General features: G+C 43.2%; 1 protein-coding gene across 1 annotated transcript in view; it reads left to right on the forward strand.

Annotated features, from left to right (window-relative positions):
- Positions 1–7493: 7493 nt before the first annotated feature.
- Positions 7494–16486, forward strand: part of PRKCE (protein kinase C epsilon) — a 287171-nt gene continuing 278178 nt past the window's right edge. The window contains exon 1 of the mRNA XM_059467747.1: positions 7494–8442. Coding sequence (XP_059323730.1) covers positions 8095–8442 — 348 coding nt within the window. The 5' untranslated portion in view covers positions 7494–8094. The remainder of the gene's footprint in view (positions 8443–16486) is intronic.

Below are 16486 nucleotides of genomic sequence, written 5' to 3' on the forward strand. Positions count from 1 at the left end.
TAGAGAAACAACCATTGCTGGACTGTCTATGACCTTTTAAAGTTGAAATTGCCACCTGTACTTGAAAATGAAACTAGGCTTTAGTAACTTTGAAGATATAAATATAAATACTTGTGAACTTATGTAATACATTTTACTTCTCCAAAGGCATATTCTTCAGGAATAAATCTCCTGAAAGTCCTGAATCCTGATGATTCAGATTGTATATTCTTATGCACATACATGTAGGTCTTTTTAGGTTTCGGTCATCATTGTGGCATATTGATGAAGCCAGTAAAAATACAGCTCAGCATATCCTACATGTCCTGAATGACAGCACTCCAAAACTGTAAATCATTACACCACATCTTTATTCTGCCTTTGTTTATCAATTTTACAAAGTTTCCCTTGAATACTACCATGGGGAAAAGCTGGAGGAGGGCTGTGAGAATAACAACACACTGGTTTTATTAGAGACTCTTTTAATGACTTCATATGTGAGTTTAAGAGGTGATTAGGACTAAATTCTGAAAATTGTCCACCTAACCTGAGATACCAAAAATATCTCTAGTCAGATATTTTACAATTAGCGCTGAATTTTACAATAAAGCAGTGAAAATTCAGAGGTACTTCCAAAACACAGCCATTTACTCATTCTCTTTCTCACTCCTCTGTGTTGTAAAGCAATGTTGTAAACCTTCTTTTGAAAAGCCTATTCTTTTTACCTTTCATTTATACTACTGAACCAACAATGTGCTTCATTTAAAATCATCAAGAAAATTAACAGAAGCTGGTAACAATAGTTACACCTTGGGCACACTTTTTACTCCCCTGCAACTTATCAACTGTGAAAGGAGTTTGCTTTGGAGTGTCACACAAACTAGAGACAGATGCTCCAAATCCTGCAGGGGGTTCAGGGTAAGACAGTAGGATGAATGCTAGCAATGCTTCCATAAAGTGCCACTATTCTCTGGAAACATTACTATATCTGCTGATGGCTAGGCATGTAAATATCAAGCTTCCAAGACCTGGAGCTTCTCTTATCTTTTCAAATTTCTTCTGGTGCAATCAAACCAAATAGATCAGCAGAACAGTAAACCCCTCTAGGCTGGTATGCTGTATCCTTCCATGCATTATGTGCTTTCCACTCCTGTAGTGTACAAGAAAGCAGAGAATCAATTCTATTTCCTGGAGGTAAACACGCTCAGCTCCCTTTACAGTTTCTTTTGGGGAAGTCCACCTCAAATTAAGAACAGTTTTTAGAAGCAACAATACTTTGGTACAATATGGAAGAAATAAAACCAGGAAAAGCCAAGAGAAGTATGGGTGATTGACAGCTAAATCCAATATACATTGGGTGTCCAGCCTCAGGGGGCTGTAACAATCCATTGGCCAGCTTTTCTATCGTGACAGGAGTCACATTCAGCACTAGACTGTGTTTGCTGAAATCAGCAAACTGTGTTGCCTAAAACTGTGTAGCTGGCAGAGAAGAAAGAAGGAAACAGACCGGTCCTTTTCTCTCCTTACTGTGGATGCTTGGTTTGTTTTGTTTTTTTCAGTACAAAATCATTCATTCAAGCAGTATATACACTATGGGGTTTTTTTCTGTTTGCTGCTCAAGAAAGCAACAGCCTGGAAAGGGAAGACTGGCCTTCAGGTTCCTGTCCTCTTCTAGTCTTGATGCAGAGGGTGAACTGTACTTACTTAGAAAAAATATCATGCAAGGCTCACCCCATGTGTGTGGAGAGGCTGATCTAGGGCAGGGGCTTGTCTCTTGAATCCTGATCCATTCCAGAATTCTTTCCTTGTCACTCTGTACCAAAACTTCTTCCAACAATGACAATCTAATCACTGAGTCTGAATAGCAACAGACTCCTATTACAGTCCTGAGCAATGCCAGGTAACCCGAAGTTTCCCTGCCCCAGAAACTGGGTATAAATTCTCAAGATGAGGGCTGATAAACCAGGAACAGACCAGAGCTCGGTTTTACCCTTCAGAAGTTTTTCCAGCAATTCCTTGTATAGAATAGTAACAATCCTGCAAATGGCAAACCCACAGTAAATGCTGTCAGCAAGACTCTTGTGAAGGTTGAGAGAAGACATGTAGGTGATGAAGTGGAAGCCTATTTTTATATTTGGGGTACATATAGAAGTATAGAAGTTCCATTATATTTTACCAGAAAGATGTACAAAAACTTTTATATCAATTTTAAAAAATGACCATCCACAAGCAATAAAATAATAACACCCACTCCCACAATGGTGAGAGTCCCTGGCACAGCTGTGTTTGTCTGAGATCACATACTGCTCTACAGCCCTGCCTGAGCCAGAAATCTCTAGCCTAGAAGTGACCTAAGCATATGTTCTGCAACTGGAGAGGTATGTTTGTGTAGCACGTGCAGATATGCTTGGACTGGCTGTGATCTATCTAGCTGAGATAAGAACTGCTGGGAAGGTATGATATCATGGGGCTCAGTCTTGGCTAGCAAACCAGGTGCATACCTGAGAACAGGCTGGCTGGTAGACACTGCACTGAGGTCACCATGTCACCATGCCCGCCAGCACCACGTAGCTTAAAGCTGCAAATCCGTGCAGATGTACTCTCGGAGGTTTATTCCCAGTGAAAGCTAACACACCCAGCTAGTGTTTAGTATGTTCTGTTCATAGAGGTTGGGAAGACTACCAAAAGTATAATTACACTAGAGAGAGAGTTGGAGACCTAATTAATCACACATTGACAAGATCCCTTATGCTGAGACATTTCACAGAGAGCATTGGGAGGGCCTTAAGTAACTTCCTCAGGTACATACTTTGGGAGTGAAGAACAAATTAGTAGGAAATTGGCTGGACACAAAGGAAATCTTGGAATGGAGTAGGAGGCTGGACCAAGCTCACTGAGACTGGTCTTTTTCTTCATTTTTATAAAACATGGATTCTCTATTGGTATACACAAAAGATCATTTGCATCATGATAGGAGTGAAAATGCTCTTGAGGATTCTTTTTTCATAACTGTGCCTCCAAAATGAGATACTAAATAATAATTTGACTTTCAAAGATAGTCAGCATTTGACAGCAATCTTTGATTTCTTGCCAGGAAGGGACTGATTCCACTAACACCCAACTATTGCACTTGCATAAGCATATCCATTAAGTTCAAAGGAATTCAGTGGATATACTCATACTGCTGAATATCTTCTTATTCTTGGAATATATTCTTGTCCAGAGTGGGTTCAAAGTTCCTCAATTTTCACAGGGCCTATAATGAGGGGTCTGGCTTTCATTTCATTGTTTCCATAAAGGTGTTTCCAAAAATCTCTCCTGCATTCAAGCCTGGTTTTATTCCTTGTCTATTGGTTAATATAACTCTAAGAAATGATGCTCCTTTTAAGAATAAAACAACTCAAAATTTCCTCTCCTTCTTTCATATTGCTGAACTTGGAAAAGCCTGAATATTTGCTGACTTTTCTCCACAGTTGAACAGTTTTTTAGGACCAATGGGACTATTAAAAAAGAAATCCTCTTGAAAATGCAGTTAAACTATCAATCTGGAGCAACAACACCTCAAACCCAGTTTCAGTTGTGGCTGCAAGAACAGAATTAAGCCTAACGGGACTCCTGGCAGGACTTTACATCTTCTCTCCACCAGATAGTGCTGTTTCTCCACAGAGCTGTGGAGGATGCAAGGCCAGGGAAAGGTCAGGGGCTGTCAGAGATTACAGGCTCCTACCGCTTGCTCGTCCCTCCTTGCCGCTGCCACCGCCGCTACCTGACACAGGGCAGGCGCAGCCTAAGAGGGATTTGCGGGACTAAAACCGTGCCTTGGGAGGCCGCTGTCTGCAGGCGACAGCGTGCTGGCACTGTCATTGCTGCTATCCCTTATCAGTTTGATGTAGGCTCTTTCCTAAAGTAAGAATGAAAATAGGAGCTGATGCAATTAGCCTGTGTTTTTAAGATCTCTTGGGGGTCTTTTCCAGTTGAACAGCACACACAAGAGAGAGCAGCCCTGACACAAAGGCTGTTTGCTCTCAGAGGGCTGGACAAAGGGGCTTCTTCAGCAAAAGTTACTTCTGGAGAGTAGACAGATCACCTTAACCAGTCCTGAGTCTAGATACCCTGACCCTCTGTGTATTAAAAAATCCCAAACAACATAGCTGGGAAAAATAGCTAAAATGTAATAAAACTTCAGGCCATGGTTTACTGTGCTGCTGCAGCCTTTGTAACAGAGAACAGAAATGCATCTGGAATACTTCTTACTGCCCTTCTGCAGGGGAAATACTGCAAGTGCTGCATCTTCCTCCCCAGACCTCCCTGTGCACAATAGAATAGCTTTTGCTTTTCATCTCCTTGAGAACCAAATCCTTCCGTATGCACAGAAAGCAAGCAGAAAAATATTACAAAATTTTTATTTAGAGAAAATATTAAAAAATTTTCAAGTGGAAAATGGTACTTGGAATGTTCTTTGCTTCTATTACTCAGACTTTTTGCAACTACTGAGCCAAGTATTTAGATGAACTTCCAAGAAGCATTGTCATGTTGCTCCATGTACCTGAGTTACTGGATTTTAAGAATACTTTTCCAGGGTACATTGGTTAAGAACTGCTTAGTGATAAAAGTTCAGTCTTGACATAAACATGCTTTTCTGAAATATAATTTAAAACAAACAAACAAAAAACTCCACCCAAATCTAAAATCAAATTAAAACTGTGCAAGATATTTGTATTTTTCTAAGCAATGTAAGGCTGGAGCTGTCTGATCATAAGCGAGCTTGTAAATCCCTATTCATGCAGGCAGACATTTATTCTTAGAAGAAATAATTTGTGAAACCAAACTTTAGCTTGCTTCAATGTCTGGAAAAGTGCAGATCGCTCGAATTAGGGATCAGGGCCTAGCTAGGTATGCAGTAGACTATATATGTAATTAGCCAAATATAAGGTCTATTTATTATTTTGTATGCTGTATTAATAATGTCTGTATTTATTCAGACTTTCATAATATGCATGCGTAATCTCAGAGAGATGCTAGGTCATTAAACTCACCATGGAGACTCTGTTTACCTTCCTTGGGCAAACAGAATACATACAGTTGTAGTTCTCTAAAAATAACCAGAAAAAAATTAAACAGTGTATCAGTTTGGCTTTCATGTTTTTCAATAAGTATCTAAGGAAATGGAGCATACTATGTACATTGCCCTTATTGAGAAAGACCACAAAAATATCCAGACAAAAGATTTAATTATAGTGTTCTTTCTCACATGCTAAATATAAGACCATTGAGTTTAATATATAGTACTATAAGCATCAGGTAGTGAATGGGGCTGGGAGGAAAGGAGCAGGTCCTTCTTGTACTTCTGGTGGGGCCTGTGAGTATGAGCTTTTACAAAAGTAACACGATAGATGTATCAGCGCTGCTGTGAGTCCAGGAAAGGCTGAATTGCAAAGGAAGACCTTTCCCATAATTGGCTCCATACCGCAGCTTTGTATCAAACGATTCTGCTTGGAGATTGTCAAGATGATAATGAACATTGAGATTTTACTGTACTTCTATTTTGACTGGTAGACTAAGTGGCAACAGGCACCAGAAAGTCTGTCTTCCATTAACGCGAATGCTCTCATGACCCATTGGCTTCATTAGTACCCTATCTCCTATCTGGAAACTCCTCTGGAAGCACACATACTGGAGCTGTTTCACTAGCTCCAAATATAACACCTGCCTCCTGAGCCATTATCTGCAGAAATCCACAATTATCTGTTCTTTCCTCTCCAGTCAGGAATATCAGGTCCAGATCAAGGACTGGATGCTCATCTTTTATGTCCTTATTCAACTGGATCTAGGCAATCCAGTTCTTTCTATTTTGGCTGATTCTTCGAAGAACCCCAGCTGCTCTCCCGAGTGCCAGGACTGATGAATTTTCTCTTGTGATATTACAGCGAACTGAAATCCCATCAAAGGGCAAAGTCCATCCATTTCCTGGTGACTTTCTCAACACAAGCACACACACACACAAAGGCAAAATCAGTGGCTAAAAATAATTAAGGCAGCAATAATTTTCACCATGGGAAACCATCCAGATCCCATTGTTCTGAGGAGGAGAAAGTCAAGCTGCATGCAGCCTCACGGGTATTTGATAGGGTATTTCATACCACGGTGATGAAAAATTACTTAAATCTTTCATGACGTGCAGATAACGTTCAAGAACACAATACGCACACCCTTTCAGAAGGTTTTGGGTAGTTTTTTTTTTTCCCTTTTCAGTACGGTTGCAGGGCAGTGGCGACCGCCGGCCTGCGGTCTCCCTCCCAGCGCCAGCCCGGGGCAGCGGGGAGGCGCCGCGGGTCGACGTGGGGCAGGCAGGGGCCAGGTGATCGCGGAGACAAAGGGGCTGGCAGTGCCCCACGGCCGCGGGGCGTCGGGCGGCCAACAAACCGCTACTGCCCCAGCCCAGGCATCGAGCCGGCCCGAGCCGTGCCGGGCGGGGCGGGCCCCGGGAGGCCGCTTCCCCTGGCGGCGCTCGGCACTTCCCGGCGCTCGCACACCGCGGGGAAACTCTTCCTCCGGCCCGGCCCGGCCCCCGCTGACGTAGCTCCGTCTGTGCCGCTGCCGCGGTGGGCGGGGGCGGCGGGGACGCGGGCCGGGGCTCGGCGCTGTCAGGCGGCGGGGCAGGGCGGGGGCGGCGGAGTTCGCTGCCCGTCGGGCGCGGGCTGAGGCGTCCCGGGGATCGCGGAGAGAAGGGCGAGGGGCGGGAAGCCCTGCGGGAAGGGGCGTCCGCCGGCACCGCGGCGCCAGAAGCGCCCGGCGCGGTGTGAGTGGTAGTCCCGGTCCGAGCAGGACCTTGGTGGTCAAGCACGTTAATAAAGGCGGTCGGGAACGAAGGCGTCCGGGGGTGCTCTATCCACGTTTGGTTCATCACTTTATCCTGTGAGGAGGAGGAGGAGGAGAGGCGTGGGGCAGGGGCGGGCAGTGTCCCCGGCGGAAAGCCGCCCGGCGGGTGTGGAGGAGCGGCAAGCCCAGCCCGGGGAGCGCGACCCCCGCTGCGGCTCCCGACTGGTGACGGCCGCGCTGCTCCCCCAACAGGCAAAACTTTCTACACTCAAACACACACACAGAGACACACGCACGGCCGGGGCTGCCGCCGCTGCCGCTCGCTCGCCCCACACACACACACACACACACACACTGACGTCTTTTGCGCATTTCCTGCGCTGGAGCGAGCGGCGGAGCGGCACCGGCAGCGGGCGGGGGCTGCGCGGAGGGAGGCGGCCGGCGGCGGCCGAGGGAGGCGGCGGGCGGGAGGCGGGCGGGGGGCGGCCGGCGGGCGGGAGGCGGGCGGGAGGCGGGCGGGAGGCGGCGGCGGCGGCTCTGCCCATCGCCAGGGCGGCGGCCGCCCAGCCGGAGCCCGCCGAGACCCGCGCGGGCCGCTCCGCTCCGCTGCCGGCGCCCCCCATGCGCGGGGGTCGCTCCGCTGGGTCCTCGGCCTTGGCGGCGGCGGAGCAGGAGGTGGCGGCGGCGCAGGACGGGCGGCTGCGGGCGGCGGCGCGGATGGAAGGTCCCCGGGTGGATGTTTGCTGAGCGGAGGCTGTGCAGTAGGCAGGGCTGGTGGGTCGGCCGGTGTTTCTGAGCCGTGTGTGTGCGTGTGTGTGTGTGTGTGTGTGTGTGTGTGTATGCGTGTGTGTGTATTGTTGTGCGGAGCACGGGCAGGACTGGCGTGTGCGGGAGCCCGGGATCGCGGCTCTGCTTCCTCTGCGAGGACTGATCCAGGATTATGGTCAGGGTGAAGGGAGAAGGCTCTTGCTTACCCCCGGATTGATTATGCTCGGGTTTTGATAGCATTCGGGGTTCCTGCAGCCGCGGCCGCCTCCCCCTCCCTGGCGGCCCCCCTCCCTTGTTTTCCGTTAGAAACACGGGCAAGAAAATAAATGTATTCACTGGGTGTCGCAAGAGCAAAGGCTAAATAATCAAAGGTAACAGCAGCAGCCAGGCGAAGAGACCCGCACCGTACCCTGCTCCCCCACCTCCCAGACCTGCCCTCCTATTTATTGGCGAGACCTCCCTCCCTCCCTCTCGGTGCGAGTGCGTTGAGCGAGTGTTTGATCCCGGGAAAAGTGCAGCTATCCAGCCATGGTGGTTTTCAATGGCTTGCTGAAAATCAAGATCTGCGAGGCGGTGAATCTGAAACCCACGGCGTGGTCTCTGAGGCATGCAGTGGGTCCCAGGCCACAGACCTTTTTGCTGGACCCTTATATCGCCCTCAATGTGGATGACTCCAGGATCGGGCAGACCTCGACCAAGCAAAAGACCAACAGTCCTGCTTGGAACGATGAATTTGTCACCGACGTTTGTAATGGCAGGAAGATAGAGATGGCTGTTTTCCATGATGCCCCCATCGGGTACGACGATTTTGTAGCTAACTGCACTATACAGTTTGAGGACTTGCTGCAGAACGGGAGCCGTCACTTCGAGGACTGGGTAAGTGTTCACGCTGTAGATACATACATGTACATGTGATTTTCAGTGGCATGGCTCTGGATGCAACATCTGTCTTGCAGAGCTAGGTTACCAAGGGCAGGTAATGCCTCTGAAGGCTTTGCATTATTTCCACACTTTGTTTTACTGAGATAGTCATGGTTACTATATAACTAATGCATGTTATCTACAGGCGAGGCAGGAAAGAAAAATATGCTGAATATAAGTACGAGGTGTGTAGTTACCTCGCAAGTTTCTGAAATTATGTGACATAAATACAAATCTAGTTGTCTTACTGAGTCTGAAGAACCTGAACCGAATGCATCCATACCAAACATTACCGCAAACCACAGATCCAGCGCTTAGATGAGTTTCATCATTTCAGGATGAATACTCTTGGTTAGCCTGGCAATGATGAACCTTAAAAATCCAGACCTGACTTCTGATGTGAGACACCTCAGGGTGTTCCTGTCACTTGAGAGCTCACTGCATCAATACTGATGCTCCTCCTTCCTTCCTTCAGATGATCGACACCTCTCTGCGAAGATCTAACGCAATGCTTCTTCAAATGCTCAAGACTGATGAAAGGGTCCTAGTGGAATATGGCCCCAACTAGAGAAATTCTCATGTCTGTACACACAATGTGTCTTAGCAGCTCTCACAGCGTCTTTAAGACCCAGAGGCTAATGTGCCTCAGTGGGAGTACAAAAAAGCTGGAAAATCCTTGCTCTGACATCCTCAGGTAGTGTGATTTAACAGGGAGAAACTAATCAAACAATGAAGAAACAGGAAACGTGAATATGCACATTTCACATTTCTGCAGTTAAACTGTTAAATGGTGGATATCCTTTAAACGAGATGTATGATAAAACAACAGTAGCTATCATCTCATTTTCAGTGTGCCCTGCTCAACCAGCCATCTGAAATTATATATGCTGATGTTTCTATGTACTTATTTTTCATGGTCAAGGATACTGGCTAGTAGTTTTTTGGCAAACACACAAAGAACCCAGGACCAAAAAAAAAAATAGCTAGGGTTAATATGTCTGAGTTTTATGTATTCTTTGGGGCTTCTTTGTTTAATGCAGTTAAATAGAGATGGGGAAATGATGAAAGGGCATGAAAGAATTAGACTCTATGCTGATTAGGAGCTGATCAACTTTGCTGTTAAAACTTTTATCTTTACAACTTTAAAATATTTTTCATTTTTGCTGCCTATGTGTTGCATTGTGATAATCGGGGTCTAGATTATTCTGGTGCTCTATAAATCTACACATTAGTAAGCTCAAATGGTAAAAGTGGTGATAGAAGGAGAAAAAATAGCTATAACAGGAAAAGACAAATGCAGCAGTATTGCAGATGTCTTTTACCTGTATTGAATGATAATCAAGTTGGGACTCTCTTGAAATCAAGCGAGGTTTCATCTTTGAGACTTTCATCTTTGAGTGGGATGAGGATATCTGCACAGATTTTTAGTGAAAGAATAATAATTTTGTATGTTCTTTTTGTGCATGGTACATGTTGTGAGTTTGTCACCAAATCTGGAAGAACCTTGCAGATTCCAGATGCCAAGTTTGAATTTTGGTGGGACTAGGGTGCATCCTGGCTCTGATATTTAAGGTGAACTCAAATGTCTGAACAGATTCCCTAGATAAATAGTGGAATTTAACAGGTTGAGGTCCATTGTAAACAGGATCTGTGAGGAACTAGATAGCTGAATCAGATAAATGCTGGCTTTTATTGCATCAGGATTCATTGCTGTCCAGCATTCAGTGGGTGGGAGGAGACGAGGGAGTGACTACGCTTGTTGCCTGTTGTGTGACAGAATTGAGGACATGGCAGTGGCTCATAACTGGTCAGCTCAATATAATGCAGCTTCTGAAACATCACTTACCTTGTTTTGTACTGTAAATCCTTACCATTAGGGTTGTGTTCATGTACCACAAAGACAAAGCACACACCTCCCCCTGTATCACAGTTAGAAGTGGGGGTAGAGTTAAGTGTTTACAGGATTGTGCTTTACCCTTTCCAAAATCTTCCTTTTTACTGAGTGTGTCACTGTAATTCTAATACTGAGTGTGATTAGTGGATTTATACATAGGGACTTCAAAGAACTGGCTCTTACAAAGTCACACTGGTTTTGGGTCGTTTTTCATTGAGTTACAAGAAGACCTGTGGCCAGGACATCTCTATAGTGTCCATACTGAAGTAAATAGATTTATTGGTATCTTCATCAGTGTCTGGAGTCTGTATTAAAACCTGAAAAAGAAGTTGTCTGCAAAGTGAATGAGTTTCACACTACAAGGAAAATGTGCATGGCCTAAACCAACATTAGGCTAAGACTGCTGGTATGGTACAGTCAGTTTTTTCTGTTTAGTAAGAGGACTAGTTCCTTCATTTCACTCTTGGCATTTAAGGCAGATATTTTTGTAGTACTCTTTCTGAACTCTGTAACAAGAAAATTAAAACCAGCAATCACAGTAACCTATTCTTCTTTACTGCCTGAAATATCAAATAAATGCAGCCTACCCACTTGAAACACACTTGAAGACCATCAAGTCTTTCTATGCCATTCTGAGGGTTTCCCTTTAAGCAGTCCTGAAAGTTGGAGCTGGGTACCAAGTACTTGCTGAGTGTGATTGGAGCAATTACACTGCTGCCCCTCCTTACCTTCAGCATGATGCAACAATTATTGCAGGACTGGACAGTCACTCTTAAAAGAGGGTTGAGAAAATGTCTTGTAAAGGTCTTGTAAACATATTAAGCTTTAATGCTTTTGATCTCATATAGTACTGCATGGGGTTTTTTTAAGGAAATTTCAGAATTTGTTTTATAATATCTGCACTAGGGTCAAGGTAATGTTTCTAGGTTTCTAGGTTCTTGTCAGAAGTCCAAAATGAAAAAAAGATTCACAAAAAAAAAGGTTTTGGGGATTTTCCCCCTAAGAGGAAACTGTTTCACATTTTAGCCAGCTCACCAAATTTGATTGACTTTTGCCATTATTCAAATCCTTGTATTTTTTCTCAGATGAATTTTTTAGGAAAATACAGGATATTTTTCCTCACTCTTAGGCCTGTGCTGCATACGGATGCCATGGTTACAGTGGAAACACTAATGATAAACAAGTACAAAGCTTGAAATCATGATAATGTCTACTGTACTAATACAAGTCAGATAGATATGCAAAATCCTAGTTCCTTTCATCTACAGAGTGTTCAGCAGTTGCATTTAACCTTATAATACATATACTGCCTGAATATATATATATATATATATATATATATATATATATTTATATATTTATATATATTTAATTATTCAAAGTTGTGACGTGAAACAGTAATTCAGAGTTTGTTGGATGAAAGCTTTTAAACAAAATACAGTTTTGTGGGGTTTTGGTAAGATCAATAGAAAACACTTGTTTAGGTTTCTACAATAAGTCTAGTGACAATTAAAAAGATGGCAGCTTTTCCAGTAGTGGATCAGTACAGACATAGCACAGTAAAAGTGTCAGTTTTGCAGATTTTTTTAGTCATGGTTACACTGCAGTTTTAAAGAGAGCTTTGGATTGATGACATTTCAGGCTTTTTGTAAGCACAGAAAATGTCATACAGAATGGCACCGAGTATTCAAGAGGATGCTGGTGAACTTAGTCTTTGCAAAACAAAAAATACAGAACAATAAACAACTTGCAAGTTCTGACTGAAAAACAAACTAGCAACTTGACAGCTCTGGCTATATTTTTTTGAGTCAGGTAATTCAGGTAATAATAAAATATGTTTTTATCTAGCTTTCTTACATGTGGCATATGTAAATGATTCACTTGAGTTGGCATTGCAGCTACATTTTAATCAGTGGAATTGAGATTAGGAAGGAAAATTCCATTGATATTTAGCTCTGTGGTTCTACTACTGCAAATTATCATGATCAATGTTTATGTGTGTGGATGATTGGTAGTATGGCTTCTGAGTTCAAGTCCACTTTCCAGAGTTGATGACGGATGAAATCAGCATGATTGGACCTATGCCAAAGACTCCATCTAAGGGTCTTAGCCATTAGCCTGGCAGTACATGAGAAAACCTATTGAGCTGTCCTAAGAAATCCTTTTGCTGGCTGAGTAGCAGAACTCACTAAATCATTGAGAACATCAGAACATTTAACAAGAAAAGCCTCTATTTCCACTGAAAATAATTTACAGCTATATTTAGGTTAATGAAAGAGATTTGATTTTCTGCTGTCTTAAAAGAAATCCCTTATGCTGTCAGGAAAAAAAATAAAACATGGATTGTAGTGAGATTTTCTTTGCTAAAATATCTTCCATAGTATTTTTCTTCTTTCAGTGAAGCTTCTTCAGATCTAAATTTAAAACATTATACTTTTTTAAAAGCATCCTTTCATATTTCTGTTTTGCCAATGTGAAGTTAGTTGTGCAACTGTGCCACCATTGTATAAAGCAAGTTTATTATGAATTAATCTAATATCTCAGTAGCAAGTGGATGATGAGTTATAGGAAATGGCATGGGGAAGAAGTTGCAGTCTATACAGTTAAACACCTAGGTTATCTGAGCTCTGAATGTCACCCGAAAGGCAGCAGCAGGGAAGGAATTAAAGCTCTTGAGTGTCCTTGGTCCTGTGAGCTGTCCATGAATGTGAGAAGTAGAACTGTCTCTTTCCAGTGCCTCTAATCTGAATGAACTAGAAAGACTACTTAGGTGCTTTTTTTTTTTTTTTTTCCCCTTCTTTAATGCCATTTCTGTTGTTGGAATGGGAACTCCTTTCTGCCAGCAGGTGATCTGGTGTAGCTGGCAGACAGAGAATGGAATTGTCATCGTTGTAGTGCAGGTCACACTGTGCGTTCACCTCTGCTTGTGCCGTGCACTGCTGAGGGCTGGCACTGGGCTGGCAGAAAGTGACTGTAGCATATTTTCATTTTTATTTTCATCTGCTGACTGAATTTATTAGTGTTGGTGGTGTTGAAAGGCCCAGGATTTCACTTGCAAAAACTTCAGACCTCAGCTAAACTGTGGTTCATGGGCTGCTGAAAAGCTGTTATCGGAATCATATTTGTTGAGATGAAAGGGAAATTGCTGGGATCCTGTTTGAGAGGTTTCTGCATGACAAGGAGGTTATGGAGCAAGATCTGTCAGGCTTGTGGCGCAAGGCTGAGAGCTACGGGGCTCAGCAGGGTTTCGAAGGGACTCTCTCATTCTGAGGGTAAGTGATTGTCAAGAGGAGCTGAGAGATTTTGGAGAGAACTTTGTACCTATAAGGGTCTTCCTTTGCCTTCTCCCACAGTCTGTCTCCCTCCTGTTCCTTCTCTTTTCCCTCTCTGCTGGGGATGTGGTACAGTCACACACAGCTCACCCACTGTCTTGTATCAATCCCTTTCTACAGCTGCATAAATCTACTCCTACTCCCTGCTAGAAATGTTCTCTCTACCAGCTCCTGCTTACCTGCAGTGCTTCCCAGTCTGCTGAGAAGCAACAGAGGGGGAAAATGCTGCCTCTGCTGTTGTTACTGCAGGGAGAGAGAAAGGGCAAAGTGGGGAAAGGAAGAGATGAGGCATGGGGAGAAACCTGGAGGAGGGTAATGAGTGGTTGCTGCCGCAGCGCGTACTCCGGCTGCCCTTTTGGCAGCAGCAGAAAGCTGCACGTCTGGGGGACAGGGCTGAGCTGGCGTAGGCAAATCGGCTGGTTGGAGGCCGTATGGTGGTCACTGACCCACTTTGGGGGTTTTTGGCCTGCTTTGCTGAGTATATTGCTTTTGAAGTCTTACTTCAGATGTGAAAAAAATATTGCTCAGGGCATAAAAAGTGTGTAGTGGAGCATGCATTTCACTTAACACTGAATTATCATATCTGTAGGACAGGAGTTGATCCCACCTCGGATCAGAATCTCATCTTATTGTTGCTAATACCAAATACTGATACAAAGTTCCACATAGTGAAAATAACTCTACTGAACTCTGTAGAAAGTATTTGTTAGAAAAGAGTTACAGTAGCAAAGTCCGGTTCATAGGTACTAGTTCAAATCTAGACTTTTACGAAATGTCCAAGTGGAGTGAAAACAGTTCCTGCATGTCCTTCTTGTACCAGTTTTAAGACAGTGCATGTCATTATTCCAGCTTAGGTCATTCCATAGATACTGTGCAGAATTTCATGGGTCTGAGTAAACTGCTGATCCCGCTGGGTTCACTGGACATCATCCAGGCCAGTTTAAATTATTCCCTCAATAGGGTCCTGTGCTCCAAAGGAAAACCAAGAATAAATAACAGTTAACAACATCCTTTACTTGGCTTTTGGTTTTTTTTTTTCCTACTGATTTATTCTTCTGCAAATCTTGCATATGTAAGTCTGATTTCTGCTCTCTAGCATCAAACTGAATTTCTGTCCTCCATGTCCAGAATTCTTTAAATATTGCCAAAATGAGGATTTGATTTAAGTTGGAATTGTAGAACTTGAAAACTAAATGTGATTTGTTTTCACTCTGTAAATAACTTTCATTTAAATGAACTTTTTGGTGGTTTTTGGGTTTTGAAGGGAGACTGTGAATACAGTTTTAAAACATTGAAGACAGGAGCTTTTTGGCTTGGAATTGGCTGGTTGAATTATACTTTACCCAGTACTATGTTAATCTCCTTTTCCTCACCCCAACTATTATCTTGTAAGAGAAAGACATCTGCAGTTCATGGTAAGAGAGGGCTTGGGAACAATAGAGCATGCAAGTAACGGGATATTTGTGGTAAGAGAGGACTGAGGAGAGACTTTTCCTCCATCCACATGGAAAGGTAAGGCTGGAAGTATTTGGATATGGAATAAGATCAGAAGTCCATAGACAGCTTGTAAAACTGACAGTTTGGGCTGGGGAGGATCAAACAAACCTTTTTGCTAAGCTGTCCAGAGCAAGGCCTGAAGAATGGGGTATTTTGAGTCATGCAAATTGTAGAAGTTACAGAGGTTTCAGCCATTTAGGGGGAAAGTGGTAACTACAGAAGGGTGACAAAAAGTTTTAATCTTGTGTTTGTGAGTACTTTCCTGTTTGGCAGGCAATCACTAGACAATGTAAAAAGTATATTCAGTAATATTAATATGAAACTGCAACTGTAAAGCTAATAAGCCATTCTAGAGATTGGGTAACTTTCATGGCAGTTATGTACTTTGCACTACATTTTAGTAAAGAAAATGCAAATGAATATGGTGCAAGAACATCTGCAGAATTCTTATCTACTCTGATCATTATTCAGCCAGTAGCTTGAATTGCTAGTAAAGTTGATTTCTTAGTGTCCTCTCACTTGCATTCCTCCAAGAGTTAAAAATGTCAATGATATTGAAGTATAATTGCTGTAATTTAACAGAAGTTACAGAAGCCAGGATTTCACGTATTTCTGAATAGCACAGATAAGAAACCCAGAGATATTGGCATGTTCGCATTAAATGTAACAGGAGTTTTAATGTTTGTTTTATTGGAAGCAGTGTTAGAGAAATGCTACACAGTTCTAAGAGGTCTTTTCCCCTCTGAATTCTTTAGGGCTTGAATTGTTGAGGAACAGAAATAATGTCAGCCCATAGCTTTTAAAATTAAAAAAAGCAAAGTTTGATTCCATCAGAGGCTTGCAGGCAGCCATTTCTGCCTTACATTGGCTAACTTGAGCTGATTTGATTGTTCCAGACAATAGAATCATTTTGCTTGTTTCTGGTGTCCTGCTGGGCAATTTCATCACAGGCAGGAACAAAAAAACATGAATAATGGCTAGATATTACCAAATAAATTTCATGTCTGCATTGTTTGAACAGCAAGCCCCCTTGGTATCTCTGTATCTTACATGAAGACTAGGGAAATGTACTACTTAATGTTTCCGGCTTAGTATCTTTCAGTACTTGAGAGTATAAATAAGTTACAGGCCTCTTATTATGGGGGACCTGGATTTCTTATGCATTTAGAACTTTCCATTTTTCAGTACATTGGCCTTTTTTATGTCATTAAAAGATACACGGCTTTGACAATGTTAATATTTGTCAGTATATTTAGAGAGTGATGTGGTAGCAATG

The sequence above is a fragment of the Ammospiza nelsoni genome, chromosome 3, assembly GCF_027579445.1.
Source record: "Ammospiza nelsoni isolate bAmmNel1 chromosome 3, bAmmNel1.pri, whole genome shotgun sequence".
Lineage (NCBI taxonomy): Eukaryota > Metazoa > Chordata > Aves > Passeriformes > Passerellidae > Ammospiza > Ammospiza nelsoni.